Below are 25,318 nucleotides of genomic sequence, written 5' to 3' on the forward strand. Positions count from 1 at the left end.
TTGCAGGGAGAGCGTTTCTCTAAGAGGCAAGAGGGCCTTGGGAACAGGGCAGGGTTCTAAGGGACTGCGTTCCAGTGGAGCTAGGCCAGAGCTGACTCCTGGGGCAGGAGCCCGGCCTCTCTTCCCTTGATAGCACTTGCCCTGCTCCCAGGCCTGGTCTGTCTCTCTCCTCCCTCTCTCAGCTCTAGGGCAGGGGTCTGTCTGCTGTGCCTTCACCCCTGCCTCCTCCCCGCCAAGCTGCTTGGTTTGGGGCTCGTGGGGAAAGCGTCCCCTCCCTCGCATGCTTCTCTCTTGGCCTGGCCCCTGGGGGGCCTCCAGACACCTGCTGAGTCACTTTCTGCTTCTTGCAGCTGAAAGGAACCGTGCGCCCGGCTGGTGACTTCAACCCTGATGCAGATGCCAAAGCCTTGCGGAAAGCCATGAAGGGGCTCGGTAAGGGGCACGTGAAAGGAGCCTAACTGGCCTCTGAAGCAGCGGGGGTGGCAGGTCTGGCAGTGGGCCGGGCAGGGACAAGAGCTGAGGCCTCAGACTGGGGTCTGCAGGATGACCAGGACTTTATTTGCCTTGAGTCTCCCCCCCACCCCTCCAACCCCCGGGAGCCTCAGCTCTCTACAGTATAGGGAGGAGGGGGGTAAGAGGGTTTATAAGGAGTCTTCTCAGAGACCAAGGTGCTCCGAGGCCCTGGCATGGAAGAAAGTACCAGGTACTAAGGCCTGGGTGTTTGCTCTGGCTTTGCTGCTAACTCACTGTGTGACTTCAGGCAAGTCCTGTAACCCACCTGGGGGTCTCAGGATCCCCACGCATAAAATAAGGGATGTGGACCCTGTGACCCGAGAGGCCAGTTCTGGGGCGGAACGCCCCTTGCTGGTCATCCACGTCCAGGCCTCCATTTGGGCCAGGTGAGGAGAACCACCTGTGAGTGGATGGCCTGTCCTCAGGAAGGCCAGCAGGGACAAGCTTCTGGGTTTGGCTTCCATTGCCCTTTCTCCCACATCTGTCTAACAGCACCTCCCAGGGGGCCTTGGGCTAAGGCCTTTACCTTCTGGGACTCATTTTCATTTGTCTCACAGGAATAATAATATCTACCAAGCATATATAGGACTGTAAGATGATGGGGTAAAAATGCTCTTGAAAGAGTCCTAAAAAAAAAAAAAAAAAAAGACAGAGTCCTGTGCCAGGTGTGAGGTTCATGGCATTGATCTGAGAGGCAGGAAGTGGTACCCTGATGCCTTCTAGTCAACCTGCTGCTGTTAGAGGAACTTGGGACCCAGCTTTCAGGGATTTACAGAGAAAGGACATGGGGTCCCCAATGGGACTTAGGTTGTCAGGTTGCAAGGATCCCTTAGTAACCCCTCCAGCTTTTCATGATACAGGTGTGGAAATCAAGTCCCAGAAGGGGACGGGACTCGCCCAAGGGCATAGCCATTGCCAGAGTCGGGACTAGAATTCAGAGGCCCTGGCTCTCAACCCAGTGCTCTCTGCTCCCCCAAGGGTCTTTTTCCCTGAACCAGTGACACAGCAGAAAGTAATGCAGAAGGAATCCAGGGGAAGTTAGTGGCTTGGGCCAGAAGCAGGGCTCCTGCAGGGACTTGGGGGCATAAGGCTGCTTGGCCTGGCCTCTTCAAAGATGGATGGGGCCCAACACTGGGGGAGGTGGGGGAGCTGAGCCGAGACCTTCCTCTGAGCTATGGCTTTGGGGACTCAGGAACTGACGAGAACACCATCATTGACATCATCGCGCACCGCAGCAACGCCCAGCGGCAGCAGATCCGCCAGACCTTCAAGTCTCACTTCGGCCGGGTAAGGGCCTCGCCCTGGGCCCTGGGCCCCACACCCACACTCCTCCTTGGAGGGAGCTTGGCCTGTCATGGCCAGCCCTGCATCTGGGTCTTCATAGCAGTGGGACCCCCTGTGGCCACATGTTCTTGGTGTGTTTCCAGCACTGGATTTGGGCTCCCTGCATACACACCTCTCCTTTCTGCTCCACCCCAGGTTCCTTGTGTGTGTGACTGGCTCCGCTTAGTGCTGCAGTGAGGAATGTGAACTGTGTTAGCGGCACCCAGTTTGGGCTGGCCAGTTTCCCCCAGGATGGACATGGCACTGCCCCCTTTCCTTCCCTGTCTCCTGCCTCCAAGGAGAGCGAGCAGGTCTTCCTCCTACTTGGCTTTTTCCCCACCCTCTTTGGCTTCATCTAAAGAGTGAATCCAATATCAGCCAAGACAGACACAGGCCCCCACGATCCCTGCATCCACGTGGAGCCCTGTCTCCTCCCTCCGTGTCTCCTTCCTGTCCCGGGTCACTTATGGGCAAGTGCTGATGTTGGCGTGACCTTGGCCCTGCCCTCTGCAGGACTTGATGGCTGACCTGAAGTCCGAGCTCTCTGGAGACCTGGCAAGGCTGATTCTGGGGCTCATGATGCCACCGGCCCATTACGATGCCAAGCAGTTGAAGAAAGCCATGGAGGTAAGGTGTGGGCACCAGGGGGGTGGGGTCCAGTCTCTGCAGGTCCTGGGGGCACACAGGTGCTCCTCCCAAGCCCAGGTGGGTCAGGTGTAACTCCTTGGTAGGGCCCCTCCCATGCCTATCCTGGGCTGCATGTCTTAGCCAGTTCCTAGTCTCGTCAACACACGAGTCAAGGGTTCTCTTTTGTCCCCATTTTACAGATGAGGAAGCTGAGGCTCAGAGCTTAAGTTACTTGGTCAAAGTGATAGCTAATAAGAAGTAGCAGAGCTGGAATTCAGATCAATTCTGTCTGACTTGAGAGACTGACTTGACAACCACATGAAACATTAGAGTTTTTGCCTCCTTAAGGGTTAAGAGGAGAACAGACACTCCCTGGGCAAAGCAAATTGAGATTATTGTCCTTATAAAATTCCTGGGCAAAAATGTGAATTACTTAAAAACACGGAATTAGGAAAAGGATGGGGCTAGACCATGGATCTCAGGACATGCTGAGGATAAGGCTGGCCTCACCACACACCAGCTTTTAATAAAGAGGCTGTTGAAGAGCTCCTTCAGGTCAGAGAACCCAGGGACCGGTTGACCACTGGGCAGTAACCTCCCAGGACAGAGACATGTCTTACCTTTTTTTATAGTTGTCGCTCCAGTAGCTTGCACAGGGACTGGCACGTAACGGGTGTTTAACAGATATTTGAATCCGTCAGTCAGCCAGTCTCGTCTGCCTCCCTCCCCTCCCCCAAAGTGGGGACCTTAGAATAATGGGTTCCCCAGCTGCCTCAGTCCATCTATCACTCATCAAATCTGAATGTAAACAAATGTAGCTTGTTATTTTCCTTAAAGTGCAGAACATTTTCTTTCTTCTAGTAAATATGTGTTCACCATGAAAACTTGGGAAAACATACACAGAGCAAAAAAGAAGAAAATAAAAATCATCTGTGATTCCTCCCTGACCCAGAGACCACAATCACTGTTACATTGTGGTGCATGTCCTCTGTCCTTTTTATGTACTTATATATAAATATTTATATTCAGATATATATGCACATAAGCATTTTTATACACACACACTTATATACTGTGTCTTCTTTCCTTTTTAAAATTTTTGGTCCAAAGCACTTCTCATGGGAGGTTCTGGAAATCTTTACAAGCTGGTACGGGCAGTCTTGATTGTGCCAAGGTCTGGTCTGGGAGCCACATCTGGCGGTAAAAAGAAAATTAGGGGAGGCTTGGTCTGAGCATTGACCGCCCGCATGGTTTCTGGGAGCAGGGGTCTCTTTGACCTTGGCCCCTCGGGCCTCTGCATAGGGGTCAGGGCTGTGGTTCAGATCCTCTTTGCCTTGACCTTCTAGGGAGCCGGCACAGATGAAAAGGCACTCATCGAAATCCTGGCCACTCGGACCAATGCTGAAATCCGGGCCATCAATGAGGCCTATAAGGAGGGTGAGTGTGGGAGGCCTGGGGCCCAGCATCGCTGGGAGGCAGTGGGGGAAGACCCAGGTCCCCCAGCTCCTGACCTAACCCTACAGCCCTGCCTCGTCTCCCTCCTTTCAGGCCACTAAGCCCCTTGGGTGTGCCCAGACCTGTGTCTGGGGAAAGGGTGCCCCAGACAGAGTTCCAACAGGACAAGGGCCTGGAGGTAGAAGAGGATTTGACTGGGAGTGGGAGAGAACCCAGGCTGCTGGAGAGAGAGGGCGGCTTCATGGGTGTGTGGCCTGTGCAGTCACATGGGGCCCTGCATTCAGAAGGCCCCAGGCCTGGTTGCATGCTATGCTACCACTATTTTGAAATTTTTAATACATTTTTAACAAGTGATCCCGTATGACTCTGAAGAACCTTGACTGAGTATCAGTCAAAAAATATTTAAGCTTTTTCTTTTCTAAGCAGCTTTAAAATGGTAGAATCTTTGAGCAGGGAAGTAACATGATCAGAGCTGTGCTTTTGGGTCCAGCAACTGCCTCATGGGTATGTGGCCATGAAGGAGGGAAGGTAGGGGAGAGTGAAGACAGAGAGGCTGTTGTATGGGAGAGGGGAGATACACTGAGACCTCAGCAGGGACAGGAACAGAGGGAGATGATGGACTGATGGGCACATCAATGTCAAAGTCAACAGCAGGGTGGCTGGATGCCCCCAAGAGCCAACTACAAACTACTTCATCCCCACCACCCCACCAGCACTGCTCTGGCTTAAGTCTGCGTTTCTAGGTACCCCTTCCCCATTCCACATCCTTCTTGGCCAGCAGCTGCCCACACCTCCTTTCTCTGTCTCAGACTACCACAAGTCCCTGGAGGATGCTCTGAGCTCAGACACATCCGGCCACTTCAAGAGGATCCTCGTCTCTCTGGCCACGGTGGGTAAATTCACACTCCAGGCCTGCCTGGCCCTCTAAGGCCCTGAAAGTAGGGGAAGGGTTGCTGCAGGGAAGGGCAGGGAGTTAGGAGTCCACTCCTGATGAAGAAAGGATGCTTCCCCTGCTGCCTCCTCAGAGTCTTACCACTGAGGCAGTTATTGCTTGTGCAGCACCTTCTCCGTTGTTCAGTTTTCAGAGTTGGCTTAGTGCCCCCTTTTCCAGGCAGCCCTCCCTGATTGCCCCAACCTGGCTTTTTTGGGCCCCCAGCTGACAGGACAAAGCCATGTTGGTGACCTTTCCCTGTATCATCCAAGAGTTTCTGTTAACCATCTCTTGAATTCTCGCAACCCAGGCACCAGGCCGTGATGCACAGTTATGGCAAGCTCACTGCGTCTGAGTCAGGCCTCGGGCTAAGTTCGTGTTAATGATCATGACTGCCTACCCTATGCAGGCAGGATCATTGTCCCCATGTTACATATGAGGGGGAGGGTTCAGAGAGGCGAGTGGCTGAGCAAGGTCCTGTGGCTGCTGAGGGACAGAGAGGGTGGATGTTTGGAGGCTGACCTTTCTCTCTGGTCCTGCTGCAGGGGAACCGTGAGGAGGGAGGAGAAGATCGGGACCAGGCCCGGGAGGATGCCCAGGTGAGACACCCCATCCCACTCCACCCCACCCCTACCCAGTGACTCCAGCTGACATCTGTCCATGCCAGGCCCTGGCTGTCTGGGAGTGGGTAAGGCGTCTGGCAGGGTATGGCTGGTGTGACTGACTGACACTAAGCCTCTCGGCCCCTTGCACCTCTCCACCGTTAGAAGTGAGACTATGACAGTTTCTAGAACTTTCAGAGAAATTCTTGGGAGGGTGGTGCTGATACTACTGACATTTCTTATGTGAAGGGTAGGGTTCGAGTCGTAGACCCTCAGAGCTGGAAGGGACTTACAGATTGTCCAGGTCAGACCCCTCATGTTACATTTGGAAAATAGAGGCCCAGAGAGGGTGAGTGACTCCTGAAAGTCACACAGCAAATCAGTGGCCCAGGTGGAATTGGCCCAGAGGGAATAGGTCTGGGAGCTTGCTGGGAAGTGGGCCTGAATGCTATAAGTCTCAGTTTATTACCTATAAAATGGGACCAAGTCAAAAAAGAATGTCCTGAGAGACCTAGAAAGGGAGTTCATCGAAGGCTGGGGTCTTTGTTTTGCTCACTGATGTATCCAAGGTGGAAGATGGTCTGTTATCTCTCTCTCTCTCTCTCTCCATATGTATGTATATATATATATATATATATATATATATATGTTGTTGAGTGAATAGCAGGGCAGGGGGTTCTATAGGGTTTCTTGGCTGGTCTGCTGCTACCCTGCTTCTAAGGCTGATGAGCTTAAGGTCTGGAGATGGCTTCTCAGGGAGGCTGGACAACTCCAAATCCATTGTCCCTGTGGGTCCCCATGGCTGGAGAGTCCCTGCTGAGGCCATCTGCACTGTCCCCACTCACCTGTGCCTTCCCCCAGCATCCTCTGGCCCGGCCCACGTCCAGGGGTTGGGCATAGATACCACAGCCGGGGGATCTAGCCCCCTTCTTTTACAGTTAGTGGGTTGAAAAGAGCCCTGATAGATTGGGAGTCGGGGCACCAACCCTGTTCTGAGTCCTACCAGTAGAGGTGTGGAATGTTACAACACCATCTGAGCTGAAGGATCCTTAGCTGTAAGCTGACAACTACAAAGCTATTAGAATGTATACCAAGTACTGAGTATGATGGTGAGGCTATTTCATAGTTTGAGATGACCCCATTTTGTTACTGGAGGAAAAATGGAGTTCCTTACCTATCCAAGGGTACAGTTTCTAAGTGGCCATGGTGTGATTTGAGGCCAGGCCTGCCTGACTCCAAAGCCTATACTTAATACCATTTAATATCCTACAGGACCCAGTATAGTAATTTCCCTGCGGTTTCCAAACCAGGTAGCTGCTGGTATCTAGTTGTCCTGCCCCTGGTTTGGAATACAGTTGTCAGAAGCTTCAGGGTTCCATTCAGGTAGGTATTCCAGATGCATTATAGATATGTTTATGGGGGCTGGCCTGGGAACCCAGCCCCCTAGACTGGCTTGCTGAGGCCACATTCATCCCCTCATTCAGCAGGTATTTATTAAGTACTACTGTGAGCAGCCCTGTTTTGCCGTTGAGGGTCTTTGAACATGGCTTTCTCCTGAAAGCTCACCCCAAATCCGTCCATCACCCCGAAATTCATCCTCCAGGAAATTCTGCTTGGTGCCTGGTCTGCCTAGGGGGCTCTGCTTCTAGTTGCTGCCAGCAGGGGGCAGTGGTGGGCCTCACTGGCAAGCACTGTTCAGGAGAGACGTGGGGAGAGAGAACCTGGGTGGAGTCAACCAAGGGAGCCAGAGCCAGGCCCTGCCCAACTCAGCTGCTTCTCCAGATGCACAGATGCTAGACCCTGATCTTAGTGTGGACTCATTTTCTTACAGCTAGAAATATTTTGTTTCTCAAGTAATACACATTCTTTTGTAGAAACGTTAGAAAATAGACAAGCGTAAACAAAAACAAAAACAAAACCCCATAACCTACTACTAATAATAACTATTGTTAATATTTTAGAATGTTATTCAAGTTATCTTTTCATGTATTTATTAAAATGGATTCCTGATTTATAGCAGTTAAAAATGAATATTCTGTGAATACAGTAACATATTTTTAAAAAATCATTTAATGGCTAAGTACTATTCCATTTAGGAATCTAATCAACTTTATTTAAAAAGCTCTCTACCTAGTAACAAACTCTCATCACATTCATGATTTTGTTCCTTAGAATGGATTTCTAGAGGTGAATTGGGAATGCTGGAGGAAGATGTATACAAAAATTGAAGGCATTTGATATGCAGAGCCAAGGTCCCCTGGAAAAATAATGACATTAGTGCTTGACGGTGTGTGCTTGCCGGTTTTACACCTCCTGCTTCCCAGGCACTCACTCTGGGCATCGAGAACACCCTCAAGCTCTTGGCAGTCTGGGTCTGTTATGATCAGGTGACTTACGGCCAGTGTTTACCTGTTGCCTCATAGTATTGCAAATAGCTTCCCCTTTACTCTGTGTTCCAGTGTGAGCAATAAACCATGTAAATGATCAAGTTATTATAGACCCAGAGTGAAATGAAGAATTGTGACCGTTTTTAGATAATCCAATCTCCAGATGACTTTTTAATATAGCAGCTCTATTGAAATATAATCCGCATACCATCCTCTTGACCCATTTAAAGTATACAATTCAGTGGTTGCTAGTGTCTTCACAGACTTGTGCAACCATCACCACCATATTTTTAGAATATTTCATCACCCTAGAAAGAAACCCTGTACATATTGCGGTTCTTCCTCATTTCCTCCCAACCCCCCAGCCCTAGGCAACCACTCGTCTACTTTTTGTCCATATACATTTACCTATTCTGGACATTTCATGTAAATGGAATCCCACAATATGTGGCCTTTTGTGACTAGTTTCTTTCACTTTATTGTAATATTTTCACCATTTGTCCATATCATAGTATATCAGTACTTTATTCCTTTCCATTGCCAAATAATATTTCATTGTATGGATGTATTACTTTTTTTAACCTCCATTCATCAGCTAATAGACATTTGGGTTGTTTCTACTTTTGAGCTATTGTGAATAATGCTACTATAAACATTTGTGTACAAGTTTTTACGTGCACGTATGTTTTCATTTCTCTGGGGTGTGTATCTACGGGTAGAATGGCTGGGTCATATGATAACTCTTTTTTTAACTTTTGGAGGAACTGCCCAGATTAATTTTGGTATAAAGTAGCTCAGCTACTAAGGAAAAGCTTTTGTGTTGAATATCTGGAAAATTATTGTAGTGACCCACTGCATTTTTCATATTACAAATGTTATGGTCTTCAAGATACTTTGAAAAAACAAATATATCTGGGGGTTCTCTGATCCAAATAAGTAAAGAATCTTTGGCACTTTAGATTCCTTTTCGTTTCATTTTTTAAACATCTCCCTCTTTTTTTGAGTAATACTAGACTTTTCAGCATAACTGTAAAAAGAAACGGGGCTACGGTACACATAACACATCATAGAATTCACCATCTTAACTTTTTTGAAGCGTGCAGTTCATTGGCATTAAGTACATTCACGCTGTTGTGCAGCCATCTCTGCCATCCACCCACTGACCTCTCCATCCTGCAAAACTGAAACTCGGTACCCATTAAACAGTAACCACCTACTCCCCCTCCCCCAGCCCCTGGCAACCACCATTCCACTTTCTGTCTCCATGAAACTGACTACTCTAGGTACCTCACATATTTGAAATCATATAGTATTTGTCCTTTTGTAACTGGCTTATTTCACTTAGCATAATGTCCTCAAGATTCAACCAGGTTGTTTTTAACATGAAAAAGTGTAAATAAAAACCAGAAGCATCCCATGACCCTAGAAGCTCTGATAACTCCTATTTGACTTAAAAAAAAAAAAAATTAATGTATTTGCCTGTTGAGGAAATGTAAACATAAAATTTCAGGAAAAAGAAAATGAAATGCAAAAGCTCTTCCATCCAGTCCTTCTCCTTGAAGGCAACCACTGTCAACAGTATCTTGACTACCCCTCTGGCACGACTTCCCAGTAAATAATTTAACAGTGAGCGTACATTTATCTTTTCTTATCTAGATAAAAGGAACACTTAGATACAACATGCTGTACTTTACTTTCTTGCTTAATTTGAATGGAAGCTCTCTCCTTATCGGCCCTGTAGGCCAGTCTCATTCTCTTTACTGGCTGCGTGGATCTCCATTACTAAATGAACCCTAGCCTGTTTAGCAAGTGATCTGGTAATGGTTTCCAGTTTTTCTCTATTGCAAAGAACACTGCAGTGAACACCCTTATAGTAGCTCTCCAAAGACTTTTGCTGGTTTATTTGTAAGAGAAATTCCCAGCAACATAGTTGCTCCATCAAGCGGCAGGTGGCATGTGCCTTTCGAATTTTGATAGACATTACAAATTTATGTAATGGAAAGGCTTCTAAAGCCTAAGGCTATTGAGAAGTTTATAAAGAAGATTATTTCAGTCTGCCCAGTGGAGTAAAGTAGTTGGCAGGGTTCGGAAAAAAAAGAAAAAGGCAAAACTCAGCCTAGACGGAGTTTTGGCTATATTTTGTTCCCAGGCCTACGAGTCAGTTATTTGCCTAACAAATTAGTGTCCTAACCTCAGAATTTTGTGTTCGGCATAATGTGATGATGAAAACTCACCCTTGTAAGATAACTTGAACAGCTGGCACCTTCTCACCTGATCGACTGCACGTCCGCTCCAGGCCTCAGCTTTCCTGTTTGTAACACGAGGGGGTAAATGACAGGTCTCCTGAGGACCCTTCAGCTCCAAATGTGGTAAAGGGGGTAGGAAACAGGGCATGTCTCATGTCTAACTTCTTGGTGGCTCTGAGGAGTCACCCTAGGTTGCTAGGCATGAGGGGTAGAGTGTCCTGTCCTGTGCCCACCTCTTACCCCTCTGGTGAACACTTTCATCGTGAATTCCTGGACCTCTCCTCATTTTGAGCTCCAGCCCAAAGGTCAGGGGAAGGTGTCTCCCCCCCAGTCCCTTCCCTCCCTCCCCCGTGGGATCTCTGCCAAGGCTCCCTCACCTGCACCCCCGGGCCCCCCTCTCCCGGCCTCCTCTGACTCTCGCCTTCCCCTCTCTCCCTCCTCTCTCCTCCCTGCCCTCAGGTGGCTGCTGAGATCTTGGTGAGTGCTCTGCTCTTCGTGTGGATTTGGAGGGTCTGAGTCTGGCTGCGTCTCTGGGCGGGGCTGTGAGGGCAGAGTCAGGCAGTGATTTGGGGGCGTGCCCCCAGGTTCTCTCTCTCCCCTTCAGGGCCTCCAGAGAACCCTGCTGGGTGAAAAATGGGCCGGGCACGTGTTTCCCAAACGTCACCACATACTACCAGCTGTCAATAGTTCTCTTTAAATGGGCTTTTTTTATTTTAACCCAAAATGAGTTACTTTAAAGGAGATTTCATATTGATGTGAATAGAACGGATAGCTGGCTAGTAGATCACCACGGAAACATGTCATGTACAGGTGGTGTGTGAAAACATGTTGCCTGTTTACCACCCTCGGGGAAACACTGGCTAGGCCATTTTTCCTTGCACTCACGCGCAGACACACTTCCCCAGAGGGGCTTTCAGAGGGGTTCAAAGACACAAGGAGAATTCTGAGTCTCCGTGCCCAGTGCCTGTCTGCCCCTCCCGGGCACCCCGTCCCGTGACCCTGACACCAGGGCAGGAGTGTCCTGGGCTCAGCTCCTCTGGGTGAGTCCGCAGGGTCCCTGGGAACTGGAACGGGGATGTGGAGGCCGAGGAAGGAGGCCGGTGTCGGCCTCCTTGGGCGGCTCCTCACTACTCGTCACCCAGGCAGACGTGAAAGTGAATAACAACCAAGGCTCTCTTGTGTGTTCCCTCTCAAATCCTTGCCCCAACGTGGGCTCTGCAGGAGATAGCAGACACGTCCAGTGGAGACAGATCTTCCCTGGAGACGCGCTTCATGATGGTCCTCTGCACGCGTAGCTATCAGCACCTCCGCAGAGGTGAGGCCTGACTCCCTCCCCGCCCCAGGTCAGCGGGAAGATCCCCAGGTCTTGACAAGAGGAGCCAATTAGCCACCCACCCACTCCTTACCCCAGCAAGGGGGCATGGTGGCCGATTGGGACTCAGGAGCCCTGGGGTCTTGTCCCGGCTCTGCTGCTATAGCATCATTCAGCCTCTTCACCTCCTTAGGGAAGCACGTGGGATGCCTGGGATGAGAGATGGCAGGTGGCTTTTGCCTCCAAGGCCAACTCCAGTGGGTTGGTAGTGGCTGCCTAGAATGCTGTGTTGAGAAGAATTCGAAGGTTCTGTGTCATGATTCTTTGGTGACATCTGCCAGGAGCAAGGCAGTGAGGGGTGGTAATGGCACAAGGACCACATACACGTCTTTGAGCCACACACAGGCTGCCACGTGCACAGGGCACACATATATGTGGTGGCCCTGACATTAGGTGATTGTGAAGCGCCCTTGCCACTAAAATGTTGACGTTTTAACCTGCGTGTGCCTGGCACTTGCCAGTAAAATGCTCCAGGTGCTTCAGCACAGTGACTAAAAGCATGGACTTGGGGCTGGGGTGCCTCGATTCAAATCACCCATTTATCAGTTGTGTGACCCTGGACAAGTTACTGAATATCTGTGCCTTTATTCCCTTACCTATAAGTGTAGGATTATAACTCTACCTCACATGACTGTTGGTGAGGATACAGAAAATAAATATACAAAAAGCACCTGGTAACTTCCTTAGTGCTATCATTGTAATTACTTACATTAATCTCTATCCCGACTTCCCTGGTGGTCAAGTAGTTAAGACTCCACTGCAGGGGATACGGGCTCCATCCCTGGTCCCATCTCTGGTCTGGGAACTAAGATCCCGCATGCCTCTGCAAGGCAAACAAACACAAACCTCTATCCAGGAGGAAGGGGAAGCCTGGAAAGGGGGAGGGTTCACCCCAGGCTTTTGGTGAGCTCGGGGCAGAGCTGTGAACAGGACGAATGCTCCTTCTACTGCTCCAGCCTGGGTTCCTGAAATTTGTCCGAAGCTCTGGGACAGTGTCTGACTTGACATAGATTTGGCTCTGAGCTCAAGGCAATCTTGAGGTCAGAACATCCCTTCTACAACAGTCCTGCCCAATGCATTTAGGTCTGGACTGAGGCCATACGTGCTGCTGCTGGGCAGGTGGGGGAGGGGTGATCTTCCCCCCTCGCTCTGAGTCAAAGCTCACCTCCCACCTCCGGGGCTTCTCTTGGGGCCAGTCTTCCAGGAGTTCGTCAAGATGACCAACTATGACGTGGAGCACACCATTAAGAAGGAGATGTCCGGGGATGTCAGAGACGTGTTTGTGGCCATTGGTAACTGGTGGGGACCAAGGGAAAGGGCTGGGGCCAGGAGAAAGGGCTGGGGGACACAGGGAACATGGCCAGATTCCCCGGATGAGTGTGGCCTTTGCAGCTTCCTAAGCTACTAGTGCTGGAAAATAAGCACTGCCACTTCTCAGGGTCTGCCAATGTGTGATTGGTGGGGTAACACAAGGACTTATTCTCACCTGTGGGGCAGGATGAGGAAACAGCTCTCTCTGGAGAAGTGGCTGGGAGGGGGATGGCCGGACTGGGTGTCCTACAGGACCTGGGTGTGTACACACACACACACACACACACACACACAGGCACACACACACACACCCCTACCTATCTTTCCCTCCTGCCAGGACCTGGATCTCTTTGGTTACTCTCTTATTGCATAATTTGAGTTCTTGCCTTGGAAAACGTCTTTCCCCTTTTGGATCTCAGTTTCTCCCATGTGTACAAATGGATGAGTAGATAGCAGCAAAGGTCGAACCTGTGTTTATTAGTATTAGTGACTGGCAGTATCTTAGTTAATGACTACAGAGTGCATTGTATTGATGTACTTTTTTTTTTTTTTTTAACCTTACCTGAAGGTGTCAGTGGAAGCTTTTCACATAATTGCCATCAGTTAGAGGATGGATCTTGATTTCAGGGACTTCAAATGTGAGGAAAAGCTGTTTTAGAACAGGTGAAGCAGAGGTGTTATTGTGATGTTATTATTCAACTTTCAGTGGGGCTTTACCACCTGGGGGTAATACCTAGGAGGCAGCATAGCATAGTGAATCCAGGTAAAGTCCCTGCTGTGCCACTTACTAGTGTACGGTTATATCCTTTGGCAAGTCACAAAAGCCCTGTGCCTCAGTTTTCCTTCTCTGTAAAATAGACGTGGTAATAGTACCCAGATTTAAATGGTTTAATTATACAACACTTAAAAACACTGCCTCCTGGCACACAGAATGCACTGGATAAATGTTAGCTTCTGTTGTTATTTCCTGCCGGGCCCTGTGTGAGGTCAGTGGAACGCAACTTTGGTTGAATCCTCACAAGTCTTTTATCTGTTTATTTTACAAAGTGGGACACTGAGGTTCAGAAAGGTTCTATATCAGTAGTGGAGGAAGGACACACACCAGAGCCCGCCTGAGCCCAAAGCTCACGCTGGTGTTAGTCACCAGAGTGATCGGTCTGTGGAGACACGTTTAGACCTTGCTCTGTTCGTGTTGCTCCCTCTGTCCTCTCTCCTCCCACCTAGAACATGTGTATGTGCGCGTGCACGTGTGTGCACACAGACGCACCACTCCACCTCACTCCATCCCATGGCAGGCCCCAGGGTCCTCTGAGGCAGATGGACGGGCTTCAGGTTCTGGGAAAGGTTTTCGGGGTTGGTTGCAGAGGATGGAAGTTTCTGCCCAGTCTTCTCCTTAACCACGCTGACTGAGCCCCAGGCTTGCAGTCAGGGCAGGCTCCTTGGAGGAGGTCACGGGACAGGGGATGTGGATTTGGGGAGGTAAAGTAGTGGAGGGCAGACAGGAAACTTCTCCTTGCCAGAAGAACAGAGGCACAAAGAAATTCACAGAATGTTCATTGATTGGGAGAACAGAGGCCATGAGAGAACAAAAGGAGTCAGGAGCTTTGATTTTCAGGCCAAGGAGCTTGGGGTCTGTTTGGGAGGTGGTCGGGAACTACATAAGGACCCGGGAAGGTCAGTATGTGATGTGATCTTTCCCACGGGTTTCTGAGCCTGCTGCAGGGGAGGAGGGTGCATGCCTGTCTCCTGTGTGACGGTGCCCCTGGGATGCGCAGCTCCAGCCTCTCACGCCCTGCCCTCCTCATGGAGATACTTTTATATCCAGAGTCATTCTGGCTTTCTGGTCCTGGCACCTGAATCCTCCTCCTTAAGCTGAGACACACACACGCACCCCGGCCCGGCCCCATGAGCTCTGGAGCCTTGGAATCCAGCAGCTACTGAGGGCCAGAGACCCCAGGCCGTGAGAAAGACCCCAAGCCGTGGGAGATTATTACAGTCGGGCAGGCAGTACCTGGGGTGGGGATGGGCGGGCAGCAGGGGCTGCCAGTGAGGCAAGAGTGTGCAGACTCTGGGGCAACACTCAGCCCTAGGGACTGGGACCATGCCCTACATGATCCCGACAGTCATTCTCGGGCGTAGTACTTCTCTCAGTCAGTAGTTCTCAAACATTAGGCAGCACCGGAGTTGGGTGGCCCACCATCCAGATTTGTGCTAAAACCAGGAATGTCCCAGGCAAAGTGGGATGAGTTGGACACCCACCTTCTGAGTTGCAGATGCAATGCATCTTGGCTGGAGCCTGAGAATGTGCCTTTCTAGCAAGTTCCTGCATAATGCGGACGCCTTCCAGGAGCTATGCTTTGAGAACTTCTACTTGAAATATTTCTTGAAATGTTTCTTGGGTTTCTAGGGTGGAGCCTAAAACCTGAGTTTTAAAAAAGTTCTCCTTTGATTCTGATGCACTTAGAAGTTTGAGGCCCTGTACCTTGGGTTCACAAGTGGTTTCTTCCCTTTGAGTCCTCTACTAGCCTTGGTTAACTGCAGGCACCTCAGCAGGAAGCGAGTTGCAACCCAGTGAGAGCCAGGCCTAGGGATGGGACAGAGGAGGCAGTGTCAGGAAGGGGGAGTGAAGGTGTCAGGCCTTGCGTATGACCCTGGGGTTGACAGTGACCCTGGGTCCAGGTTGCGAGGAGAGGTCTGGATACACCTCCTCTGACCAAGCTCCCTGCATCTCTTTCCTCTTCCTACCAGTTCAAAGTGTCAAGAACAAGCCTCTCTTCTTTGCCGACAAGCTTTACAAATCCATGAAGGTAAGAAAACTTCCTTGTTTGATCCTTTCCCTTCAAGCACTTTTACCCCCACAAACACAGATGTGCGCCATCCCCTGGGTCAGGAATTGTGGTTGTTCCCACCCATTTGATATTTATCAGCATCTGCCCCATGTCTGGTTCTTGGATAGCAGTTCTCAACCAGGGGTTACGCTGCACCCCGGGAGCTGCTTTTTGCCTCTGGTGGGTAGAGGCCAGGGCTGCTACTAAACATCCTACGACGCACAGGACAGATGCCCCCAACAAAGAACAATCTGGTCCCAGATGCCAAGGTGGAGAAGCTCATTCTGGGGACTCAGGGCTGAAAAGGACAGTCTCTGCCCCCTTGGAGCTCACATTCTGGCGGGTAACACAGTGTCTGTTATGACAAATGATCACAAAAGGAAGCAAGTGCTTGGCTCTGGGACTAGCCCTGGCTTCCTGAAAACCGTGGCCACTCTGGCCACCCTCTCAGCCCAGCAGGTGGAGTCCCAGCTGCTGAAAGCACCTGGGTGGGCTGTTTGGTGGGAGTGAACCTGAGACCCCTCTCCGCCTGCTGTCCCCAAACGTGACAGCCATCTCTTGAGCCCTTACGCGTGCCGGCTCTGACTCCTCAGCTGGCGTTCCGAGCTCTCCAGGGGGCAGATGTGGGCCTCGGCTGCCCGTGTCCTCCGTGTCTTGGGCTCTGAGCATCCTCTACAGTCCCCCGCTCTACCAGCTGAGCTACCGAAGGGCGCTCCGTGTCTTGGGTCTGCTCCTGGAGCCCTGTGTTCGTTTCCCAGGACTGCTGTCACAAATTGAGTGACAACAGACATGTCTGCTTCATGGTTCTAGAATCCAGAAGTCCAAAATGAAGGTGTTGTCAGGATTGGTTCCTTCTGGAGGCTCTGAGGGAGAAGCGCTCCCGTGCCTCTCTGCCAGCTTTGGGTGGGCGCCTGGAATCCTGTGTTCCCTGGCTGACGCATGGGTCCCTCCAGGCTCTGCCTGTATCTGTGTGTATGTCCGTGTGTCCTCTTCCTGTAAGGACACCAGTCATTGGATCACCCCAATGCAGTATGACTTCAACTGATTACATGTGCAAATTAGGTCACACTGTGAGGTTCCAAGGGACATGAATTTGGGGGGCACGCTATTCAACTCATATCAGCTGTTCTTGCCTCTGTCTGGCCAGTCCTAGGCACAGGGGAGTTTGGGTCAGGACTGCTTGTGGAAGAGAGAGGCAGGATGTCCCACCCTGGTTTTGGAGGGAAAGGCGATGGACAGATGGACACCTATGAGCTCCTGCCTGACCTGCCCCCGCTTCTCCTCCTGCTCTGTGTCTCCCTGTCACCTGTCTCCACCAGGGTGCTGGCACGGATGAGAAGACCCTCACCAGGATCATGGTCTCCCGGAGTGAGATCGACCTGCTGAACATCCGGCGGGAGTTCATTGAGAAATACGACAAGTCTCTCCACCAAGCCATTGAGGTGAGGGGCGTGGTCAGAGATCAGTGGGGGACTGGGGGGGGGTGAGTGTCAGATGCTTGAACATAGATAAGTCCTTTTCACTCCCAGAGTGTTACCTCTTAGGACAGCCAAGACATTGCTAAATGAGAGGAGACCTGCCTCACTGTTTATACCAAGATAAATTCCAGATGGATCAAAGGCTTATAATTAAAGATTTCCAAATAAAACAAGAGCCCTCCGTTTTTGGGTTTTTGTTTTTGTTTTTGTTTTTGTTTTGCTTTTTAAAAGCAATTTTATTGAAGTGTAATTTAAATATCATAAAATTCACCTCTTTTAAGGGTATAACTCAGTAAATTTTAGTAAATTTAATGAGTTGCACAGCCTTTCACCACAATCCATTGCTAGAATATTTTCATCATCCCACTGATGTCTTTTGTACCTGTTTACATATTTCCACCTGCAGCCCTAAGCAACCTGCAAGTGACTTTCTGTCTCTGTAGATTTGCCTTTTCTGATTATCTCATGTAAGTGGAATCATGTAATCTGTGATCTTTGATAGCTGACTTTTTTCATTTATGAAGCCCCTTTCTTTGACTTTGAGACTGGTCAAGATCTTAAAAGTCTGATGCTGTACTTTGTTGGCAAGACCGTGGGGAAGCTCACAGGCTGTCTCACACAGACTTGGTGGAGATGTGAATTGATAGCACATCTTTATTATTTTTTTCTTCCAGTTTTATTGAGATAACTGACATATAGCACTATGTAAGTTTAAGGTGTACAGCATGATGATTTGACTTACATACATCATGAAATGCTAATCACACTGCCTTTAGTGAACATCCAACATCTTCTATAGATACAAAATTAAAGACATAGAACTCTGTGTGTGTGTGTGTGTGTGTGTGTGTGTGTGTGATGAGAACTCTTAGGATTTACTCTCTTAACTTTTATATATGACATACAACAGTGTTAATTATGTTTATCTTGTTGTACATTACATCCCTAGTACTTATTTGTCTTGTAACTGGAAGTTTGTACCTTTTGACTGCCTTCATCTAATTCCTCCTCCCCCAGCCCCCGCCTCTGGTAACCACAAATCTGATCTCTGTTTCTATGAGTTTATTTGTATGTTTGTTTGTTTTTGAAGTATAATTGACCTACAACACAAGGTTAGTTCCTGTTATACAACATAGTGATTTTTTTCTGTGCGTTTCAAAATGATCGCCAGGATAAGTCTAGTTACAATGTGTCACCATACAAAGATATTAGTTATTGACTATATTTCCCTTCCCACACCGTACATTTTTCATACTTATGACTCACTTATTTTGCAACTGGAAGTTTGTACCTCCAATCTCCATCACCTTTTTCTTTCTTCCCCCTACCTCCTCTCTTCTGGCAACCACCTGTTTGCTCTCCGTATCTATGATTCTGTTTCTTTTCTTTTCTTTTAATTGATTCATTTTTGGCTGTGTTGGGTCTTCGTTGTTACATGCAGGCTTTCTCTAGTTGCGGCCAGTGGGGGCGACTCTTCGTGGTGGTGTGCGAGCTTCTCAGTGCAGTGACTTCTCTTGTTGCGGAGCATAGGCTCAGTAGTTGTGGCACACAGGCTTAGCTACCCATGCGGCATGTGGGATCTTCCCGGACCAGGGCTTGAACCCACATCCCCTGCATTGGCAGGCAGATTCCTAACCACTGTGCCACCAGGGAAGTCCCTATGACTCTGTTTCTTTTTTGTTACGTTTGTTCGTTTGTTAGATTCTGAGTATAAGTGAAACCATACGGTACTTGTCTTTCTCTTTCTCACTTATTTCACTTAGCATATATTCTTGCAAATGGCAAGATTTTTTTTTTTTATGGCTGAGTAATATTCCATTGTGTGTATATACCACATATTCTTTATCCATTCATCAATTGATGGGCACTTGGGATGCTTGCTTATCTTAGCTATTGTAAATGATGCTGCTACGAACATAGGGTTGCTTGTATCTTTTCTAATTAATTTTTTTGTTTTCTTTCAATAAATACCCAGACGTGAAACTGCTGACTCATGTGGTAGTTGTATTTTTAATTTTTTGAAGAATCGCCATGCTGTTTTCCACAGTGGCTGTGCCAATTCCCATTCCCACCAAGAGTGCAAGAGGGTTCTCTTTTCTCCACATCTTTGCCAACACTTGTTATTTGTTGTCTTTTTGATAATAGTCATTCTGACAGGTATGAGGTGATGTCTTCTTGTGATATAAATTGGTAGTGCATCTTTAAAGGGTAGTTTGGCAGTTTCAAATTTTAAATGCATATACTTTGGACTTGATAATTCCACTTGTAGGAATTTATCCTACAGACATAGCCACACGTGTTCTCAAAGACATGTAAGAGAATAATTATGCCAGCATTTTTTATAGTAGCAAAAGATTGAAAGTCCTTCATATAGACTGGTTAAATAAATTACAGTATCTCCATATGCTAGAATATAGTACAGCTGTGAAAAAGCATGAGAAAGCTCTATGTGCTGATCTGAGCTTAGAGAAGCTCTAAGTCAAAAATTATGAATGCTGTTCAGAAAAGGAAGATTATACAGAGACACATATTTGTATATGCATATGGGAATGCACTGCTAGAAAATCACACAAGTAAATATAACAGTGGCGACCTCTTGATTTAGGGAATTAGGGGTCGGGGTAGGAGGGAGACTTTTACTGTGTAATCCTTCCTTTGATTTGAATTGTTTATAGTGATTGATATGTTGTTTTTTAATCATATAGCAAAAATTACAAAAACAAAAAACACATATAATAAAAATGACAGGAATCCTCTAAAAGGAAAGAGAAAGTCTGCCCCCTTCCCCACCCAAACTTGTTGTATGCCAGACACAACAGAAACCCAATGATGGTCACATAAATTCCTGCAAGGGCCTGGTACCCAGTAAGTGCTCCATAATGTTTGTTCAAGTAAGGAATCCCGTAGCACGTGTGTTACTGGCCACGGGGGGAGGGTTAGCAGAGTGCAAGGCAGCCGAGGGAGGAGGCGAGAATAAAGGGCAGGAACACTTCACTGAGGAGGGGGCACCTGGTGCCAGACAGGATTTGGGCGCAGTACAGAGGGCGTGCTGGGGGGAGGAATGGTAGGTACGTAGACAGGAAGATGACGGTGACCAAGATGCTCCCGGAAGGAAGTGGGGAGGTGAAGCCAAAGAGCTTCGCAGGAGTTAGACCACACAAGGCCTTGAAGTCAGCCGGGAGCTTGGACATTTTCCTGAGGATGACGGGGAGCCACAGAAGGGACGTGGTCGCATTTATGTGTTAGGGAGACATCCAGGCTGACAACAGCTGGGAGGAGGGGGCCTTGAGGTCATCAGGATTGTTTCACTCACTCTGCTCTCCCTCTGACCCTGCCAGGGTGACACCTCTGGGCACTTCCTGAAGGCCTTGCTGGCTATCTGTGGAGGCGAAGACTAGGACCACTGGTGTTGGCGGGCACCTCTGCCGAGAACTGGTCAGCAGCACCAGCCGCCGTGACCCAGCCTGATGCTCCGGCTGCAGAGACTAAAGAAGGGACGGGGGTGGGCTCTTGTCTTCAGCTGGGGTTTAGGAAACGCTCCCACTCCCATGAGCCGGTCAGGGCCTGGCACGGTCACTCCTGCTCACGTCCGAGCGGCTGAAGAACCGTAGCCGTTGATCCCGTCCACTTCCGCTCCCCATCTTCCTCCTCACACCTTCCCAGCTTCCATCCCTTGTCACAGCCCCTGCCCTGCTTTGGGCTTTGTCAAAGCCAAAAACATACTGAGCCTCTGTCTGTGAAGCGAGTGATGTGTGTGCCTTGCATGGTGGGATGTGGTGGCAGGTGCCAGTTTGGGGGGAGGGGAGGGAGGAGGAAATGTCTTCAGGCCAACTGACAGTCCTCCCACTGTTTCACCACCACCTCCGTCCCGGTGATTGTGCTGGAGCACTGAACCAGGAGTCCAAATACCCGGGTTCAAATTTGCATCCACCACACCCACACTTCATGTCCTCGCACTAATCTCTTTCCCTCCCTGAGTCTCTATTTTCTTATCTACAAAATGAGAGAGTTGGACAGAAAGATTGTGGCTTTCTCTTCTGACATTGACATTCTAGGATGTACCTCCAAGTCGTTCCCTTTCCATTTCTTCTCTCTTTAAATAAAAAGAGACACACAGACACATAAGTACATTTCCAAGGGGGATCCGTGGTTTTGACCTAGAACCTGCAGCTTGGGTTTTCGCCATTGGAGCCGAGATATTAGCCTGCCCAGGAGTGACTTCTATCTTCCTACCCTTGCCTGGGAATCCCGAATGAGGGTCTGAGCTCAGGTGCAGCCTGGGAAGGCTGGCCCAGCCGGCTCTGGGTCTCAGGTCCCCTCTCCTCCCTCTGCTGCCTGGACGTTTCTCTGTACGCTCTTCATGACAACCGAGTACAGACTTCCTCTTTTGAACTCTTCAGGGGCACCAGATGTGATCGTGATCTGGGGAGGCCTGTGCAAAGCTTCCACTTTGTGAAGATCAGTGATCGACAGGAGCTCAGCTGCATTTTCTCCTTCTGGGACTCGGATCTAAAGTTATCCAGCGACCTTGGCATGTAGGTGCCTACTGGCTGGAGGGCTCTGTTCCCTGTCCTGGCTGACCTGCAGTTCAGCGTGTGTTTATTGCAGTCACTGAGCAGGGAACAGGGTAGGGCGTGGTGGGAAACGTGCTGAGTCTGGTCTCTTTTTTTTTTTTTTTTTTTTTTCTTATTTATTTTTTTGGCCGAGCTGTGTGTGGCATGTGGGATCTTAGTTCCCCGACCAGGGATCAAACCTGTGCCCCCAGCAGTGGAAGCTCAGAGTCTTAACCACTGGACCACCAGGGAAATCCCAAGTCTGGTCTTGTGTGACCCTGAACCAGCCCCTGCTCTCGCTGGGCCTCAGTGTCTCCATTTGTACAGTGATGAGTTGGACCTCTTCCACTCTGACGTAATGAATCTGAAAGTCAGGCGTTACCTTCTATCTTCCCCACTTCCTTCCCTCTACCAGGCTGTGAGCCCAAACCTTGTGAGGGTCAGCTGAGACCCTGGGTATTTGCCCAACTTAATTTAACTGTTACTGAAGATAAATTAACACAAAGGTTCAGAGCTGTGGAGTCAGACCTTTGCCACTAACTGACCATGAGCGTGTCATCTCTCTGAGCCTCAGCTTCCTCGTGTCTAAGACAGGGCCCAGTCCTATCTGTGGCACAGCCTTTGTGGAGTAAATGAGATGATTCATGGAAGTTTGGGGCCACCTGGCTCAGAGTCAGCTGCGGGCACCACCTGCCCTGAGCCAGGCCCCATTGTACGAGCCGGGAGGTGGCTCCCGAGATGTTTCCTTGAGCTTTGTTTTCAAAAAGTCTTTAGCCACAGATCACAGAAGCGTTGGAAGACAAATACGGAAGTGCCTTAAAAACACGCACTGAGGGAAAAATAGTCTGGGAGTAGAAAGGAAGGAGTGATGGAATCTGAGGCTGTGGGAAGGCCTCGGGGGCAAGGGGAACACACAAGTGGAGAAACCAGGAATTTCTAGAATTCCTGGAAACCAGGAAGAAGGATGGCTCAAACAGAGCACTGGCCATGGACCAGACACCACCCTAATCCCTCAACATGCAGTTTTCACTCAAGTTAACTTTTCAGTTAAGGTATGCTGTGTTCTGGGATTGGTCAGCAGTAGGAGGGAGAGCCTCAGCTTTTTGAGGAGAGGTAGACAAGATTAGAAATGGGAATTTGCATCTCATTAGAGGACCCTGTAAGTCAGGATTTTATCTCATAACCCAGGGGGAGCCTTTGGAGGTTCTTGGGTGGGGAAGGTAAGCGTCTAACCATGATTTTAAGGAAAGCCTCTGAAGGAAGGGTGGCCAGTTGGGAGGCTATTACAACAGTCCCGCTAAGTCCCAAGTGCCTGCAGAACCAACCACGCTTTTTTCTTGGAGCTGTGGCAGAGGAGGGAGGAGCCACCATTCTGAATCCAAGGCACCTCAGTCATTCACTCATTTATCTACTCATCCAGCTTATACTTACTGAATGCCACGTGCAAGATGCTACAGATAGAAAAAGTTAGACCATCGTGGTCCTAATTCTTAGGAGATCCTGTTCAAGTGTCCCTCCCATCCAGCCCTCTCCCAAACTGCACTAAACGACACTGGAGGTTGTTTCTGTGGCCAAGGTTCAACGGCGAGAAGTGGTGGGGACTAAATTAAAACTGAAAGGAAAGAGAAAGCAGAAGCCCAGACCACGGCCGTCTCAAAGTGGGAGCCCTGGAGGACGGTGGTGACACTCTAAGTGTGGAAGGGGCCCTCAGAAATTCTCACCTCCCTCTCAGCCAGAGAGACAACTGTCACTTCACAGAGAGGAAGCAGTGGGCCCAGGTCACATAGCCTTCCAGCAGCAGACAGAACTGGAACCGTGCAGTCCTGGCCCCGGTCCAGTGCCTTTATCAACACACTGCACATCACTTTCTTCAGTCTTCCCCTCTGAGAGGGCTTCAGCCCAGAGTCAGCCTCCCTCTGGCTCCTGACTGCTCCCCCTCCTGCCCTGAGCCGCGCCTTTTCCCTCAGGATAAAAGCGTCTCAGCAGCTCTGGACTGGGGTGCGCCCATCTTGGTCTTTGGGACCTGGAGGAAATGTCTGAAGGAAGTGGCTGGTTGGGAGAAGGTTGCCCTTTTAACCAGAGCAGAGAGCGACTCTGGGAATCACCATCGTCACATTTCCTGCTGTCGGAGAGCATTATGGGAACGGTTGGCTGTTTACAACACCCTGATATTTGCGGTGCCTGGCTTTGTTGAGAGCCGCGAGTCACCATCGCCAGTGATCCCACTGGAGAAGACCCTCTTCGGTAATCCTCTGCTGTAGTGCAGGGGTGAGCACCTCATTCTACGAACGAGGACACTGAGGGTCCAAGTGGTGACGCAAATTGCCAGAAGACAGCACATCATGGATTGACTGAGCTGGAAATGGTCTTAGAGGTCACTCAAACCAACCCTCTTATTTCCCACGTTTAGAAATTGAGGCCCACAGAGCAGGATTGTGGCCATGGTGTGAGCAAGGGCTAGATCTTCAGCTAGCACCCGGTCTCCTGATTCCGGCCCTGCTCTCTGCTGACACATCCTCCTCTTCCTCCCAATGGCAGAGCTGAGAAAAGGAGGAAGAAATGTCAAGTTGCACAGCCTGAATTTCAGAACCCAGAGAGGTAAATCACCGCTCTCACTGGCCTCTCCACTCCCCTCAGACCTCAGGTTTCCCAGGGTAGACTTCCCCACTTCACAGCTGCAGTTAAGCAAGTGGGAAATTCTGGTTCTGTCACTGAGCCTTCTGCTCAGTAGTTGGATCTAGGGAGGGAGTCTGGCAGACCTGCCTGGATTCGAATGCCAACGAACCACTGAGAAGTAGATGTGACCTGGCCTCTCTATGCCTTGATGTCCTTGTCGGTAAAATGGGAATGACCAAGGTTTCTCTCTCACAGGGTTGTTGTGAAGATGAAATAAGGCAATGGATGTCTATCTCTGAGCACACTGTCTGGGACACAGCAAAGACTCAATAAATATCAGCTCTTTGTTAATAAATAGGTTGGATTCCATTTCACAGCAGAGAAAGAGAGGGGGCTCTCAAGAGCCACTGATGGTTAACTGAGTCCCTACAACTATGCTCCTTACCCTCAGAGAGCTAAGTGGGGAAAGATTATAAGAAAAATTCAACCAAACACACAGTAGCAAGGGGTACCAAGTGCAGAGGCCACAGATTAACCTCAGAGAGGCTTGGAAAAGACTCACTGGAAAGAGGGCATGTGAGCTCTCAAAAGATGGGTAGAGAGCTCTCAAGAGTAAAGGATATTGAAGGAGGGGGAGAGTCCCAGGCAGGGACAACGTGAGCAAAGGCTCCGAGGTGGGAAGAGGAGGCCGTGGGGTTGCTCCTGGGGCCCTAGTCCCCACACCCAGCTTGAGGACACCATCTGGGAAGGTCATGGAGAGTCCAGGCTGGAGTATGGCCTGTACCCGCCAGGCCCTGGCCAGCCCCTGAATGCACTGGGGGTGGGAGTAGTATGATCAGAGACATCCTTAGAAAGCCATCTCCGGGGCCCTGCAAGGAGGAGGAGACCAGCCCAGCGGCTGGGAGACCACTGGACAGGCTTGCAGTTATTCCCCAGGTGTGGAGGCATGAGGACCTGAGCCAGGGTGGAGGAAGCAGAGATGGAGACGAGAGAGGAAGGACACAAAGGGGAGCAAGAAACCAAGGAAACTGCCTGCCCTGCTGTGGGGAACAAAAGGAGGCCAAGGTGAAGCCAGG

At 49.6% G+C, this 25,318-nt stretch overlaps 1 protein-coding gene across 2 annotated transcripts in view; it reads left to right on the forward strand.

Moving 5' to 3' along the window:
- Nucleotides 1-20,814, forward strand: part of ANXA6 (annexin A6) — a 50,593-nt gene extending 29,779 nt beyond the window's left edge. Inside the window, exons 15-26 of one of the 2 annotated variants that reach the window (XM_057730742.1) lie at nt 351-432; nt 1,706-1,800; nt 2,350-2,463; nt 3,810-3,900; nt 4,728-4,807; nt 5,395-5,448; nt 10,544-10,561; nt 11,306-11,399; nt 12,653-12,748; nt 15,516-15,574; nt 16,915-17,037; nt 20,412-20,814. In XM_057730742.1, the coding sequence (XP_057586725.1) occupies nt 351-432; nt 1,706-1,800; nt 2,350-2,463; nt 3,810-3,900; nt 4,728-4,807; nt 5,395-5,448; nt 10,544-10,561; nt 11,306-11,399; nt 12,653-12,748; nt 15,516-15,574; nt 16,915-17,037; nt 20,412-20,471 (966 nt within the window). In that variant the 3' untranslated portion in view covers nt 20,472-20,814. The remainder of the gene's footprint in view (nt 1-350; nt 433-1,705; nt 1,801-2,349; nt 2,464-3,809; nt 3,901-4,727; nt 4,808-5,394; nt 5,449-10,543; nt 10,562-11,305; nt 11,400-12,652; nt 12,749-15,515; nt 15,575-16,914; nt 17,038-20,411) is intronic. The other variant, XM_057730753.1, reaches the window with a different exon arrangement.
- The last annotated feature ends 4,504 nt before the right edge of the window (nt 20,815-25,318 follow it).

The sequence above is a fragment of the Hippopotamus amphibius genome, chromosome 1 (genome assembly GCF_030028045.1).
Source record: "Hippopotamus amphibius kiboko isolate mHipAmp2 chromosome 1, mHipAmp2.hap2, whole genome shotgun sequence".
Taxonomy (NCBI): Eukaryota; Metazoa; Chordata; class Mammalia; order Artiodactyla; family Hippopotamidae; genus Hippopotamus; species Hippopotamus amphibius.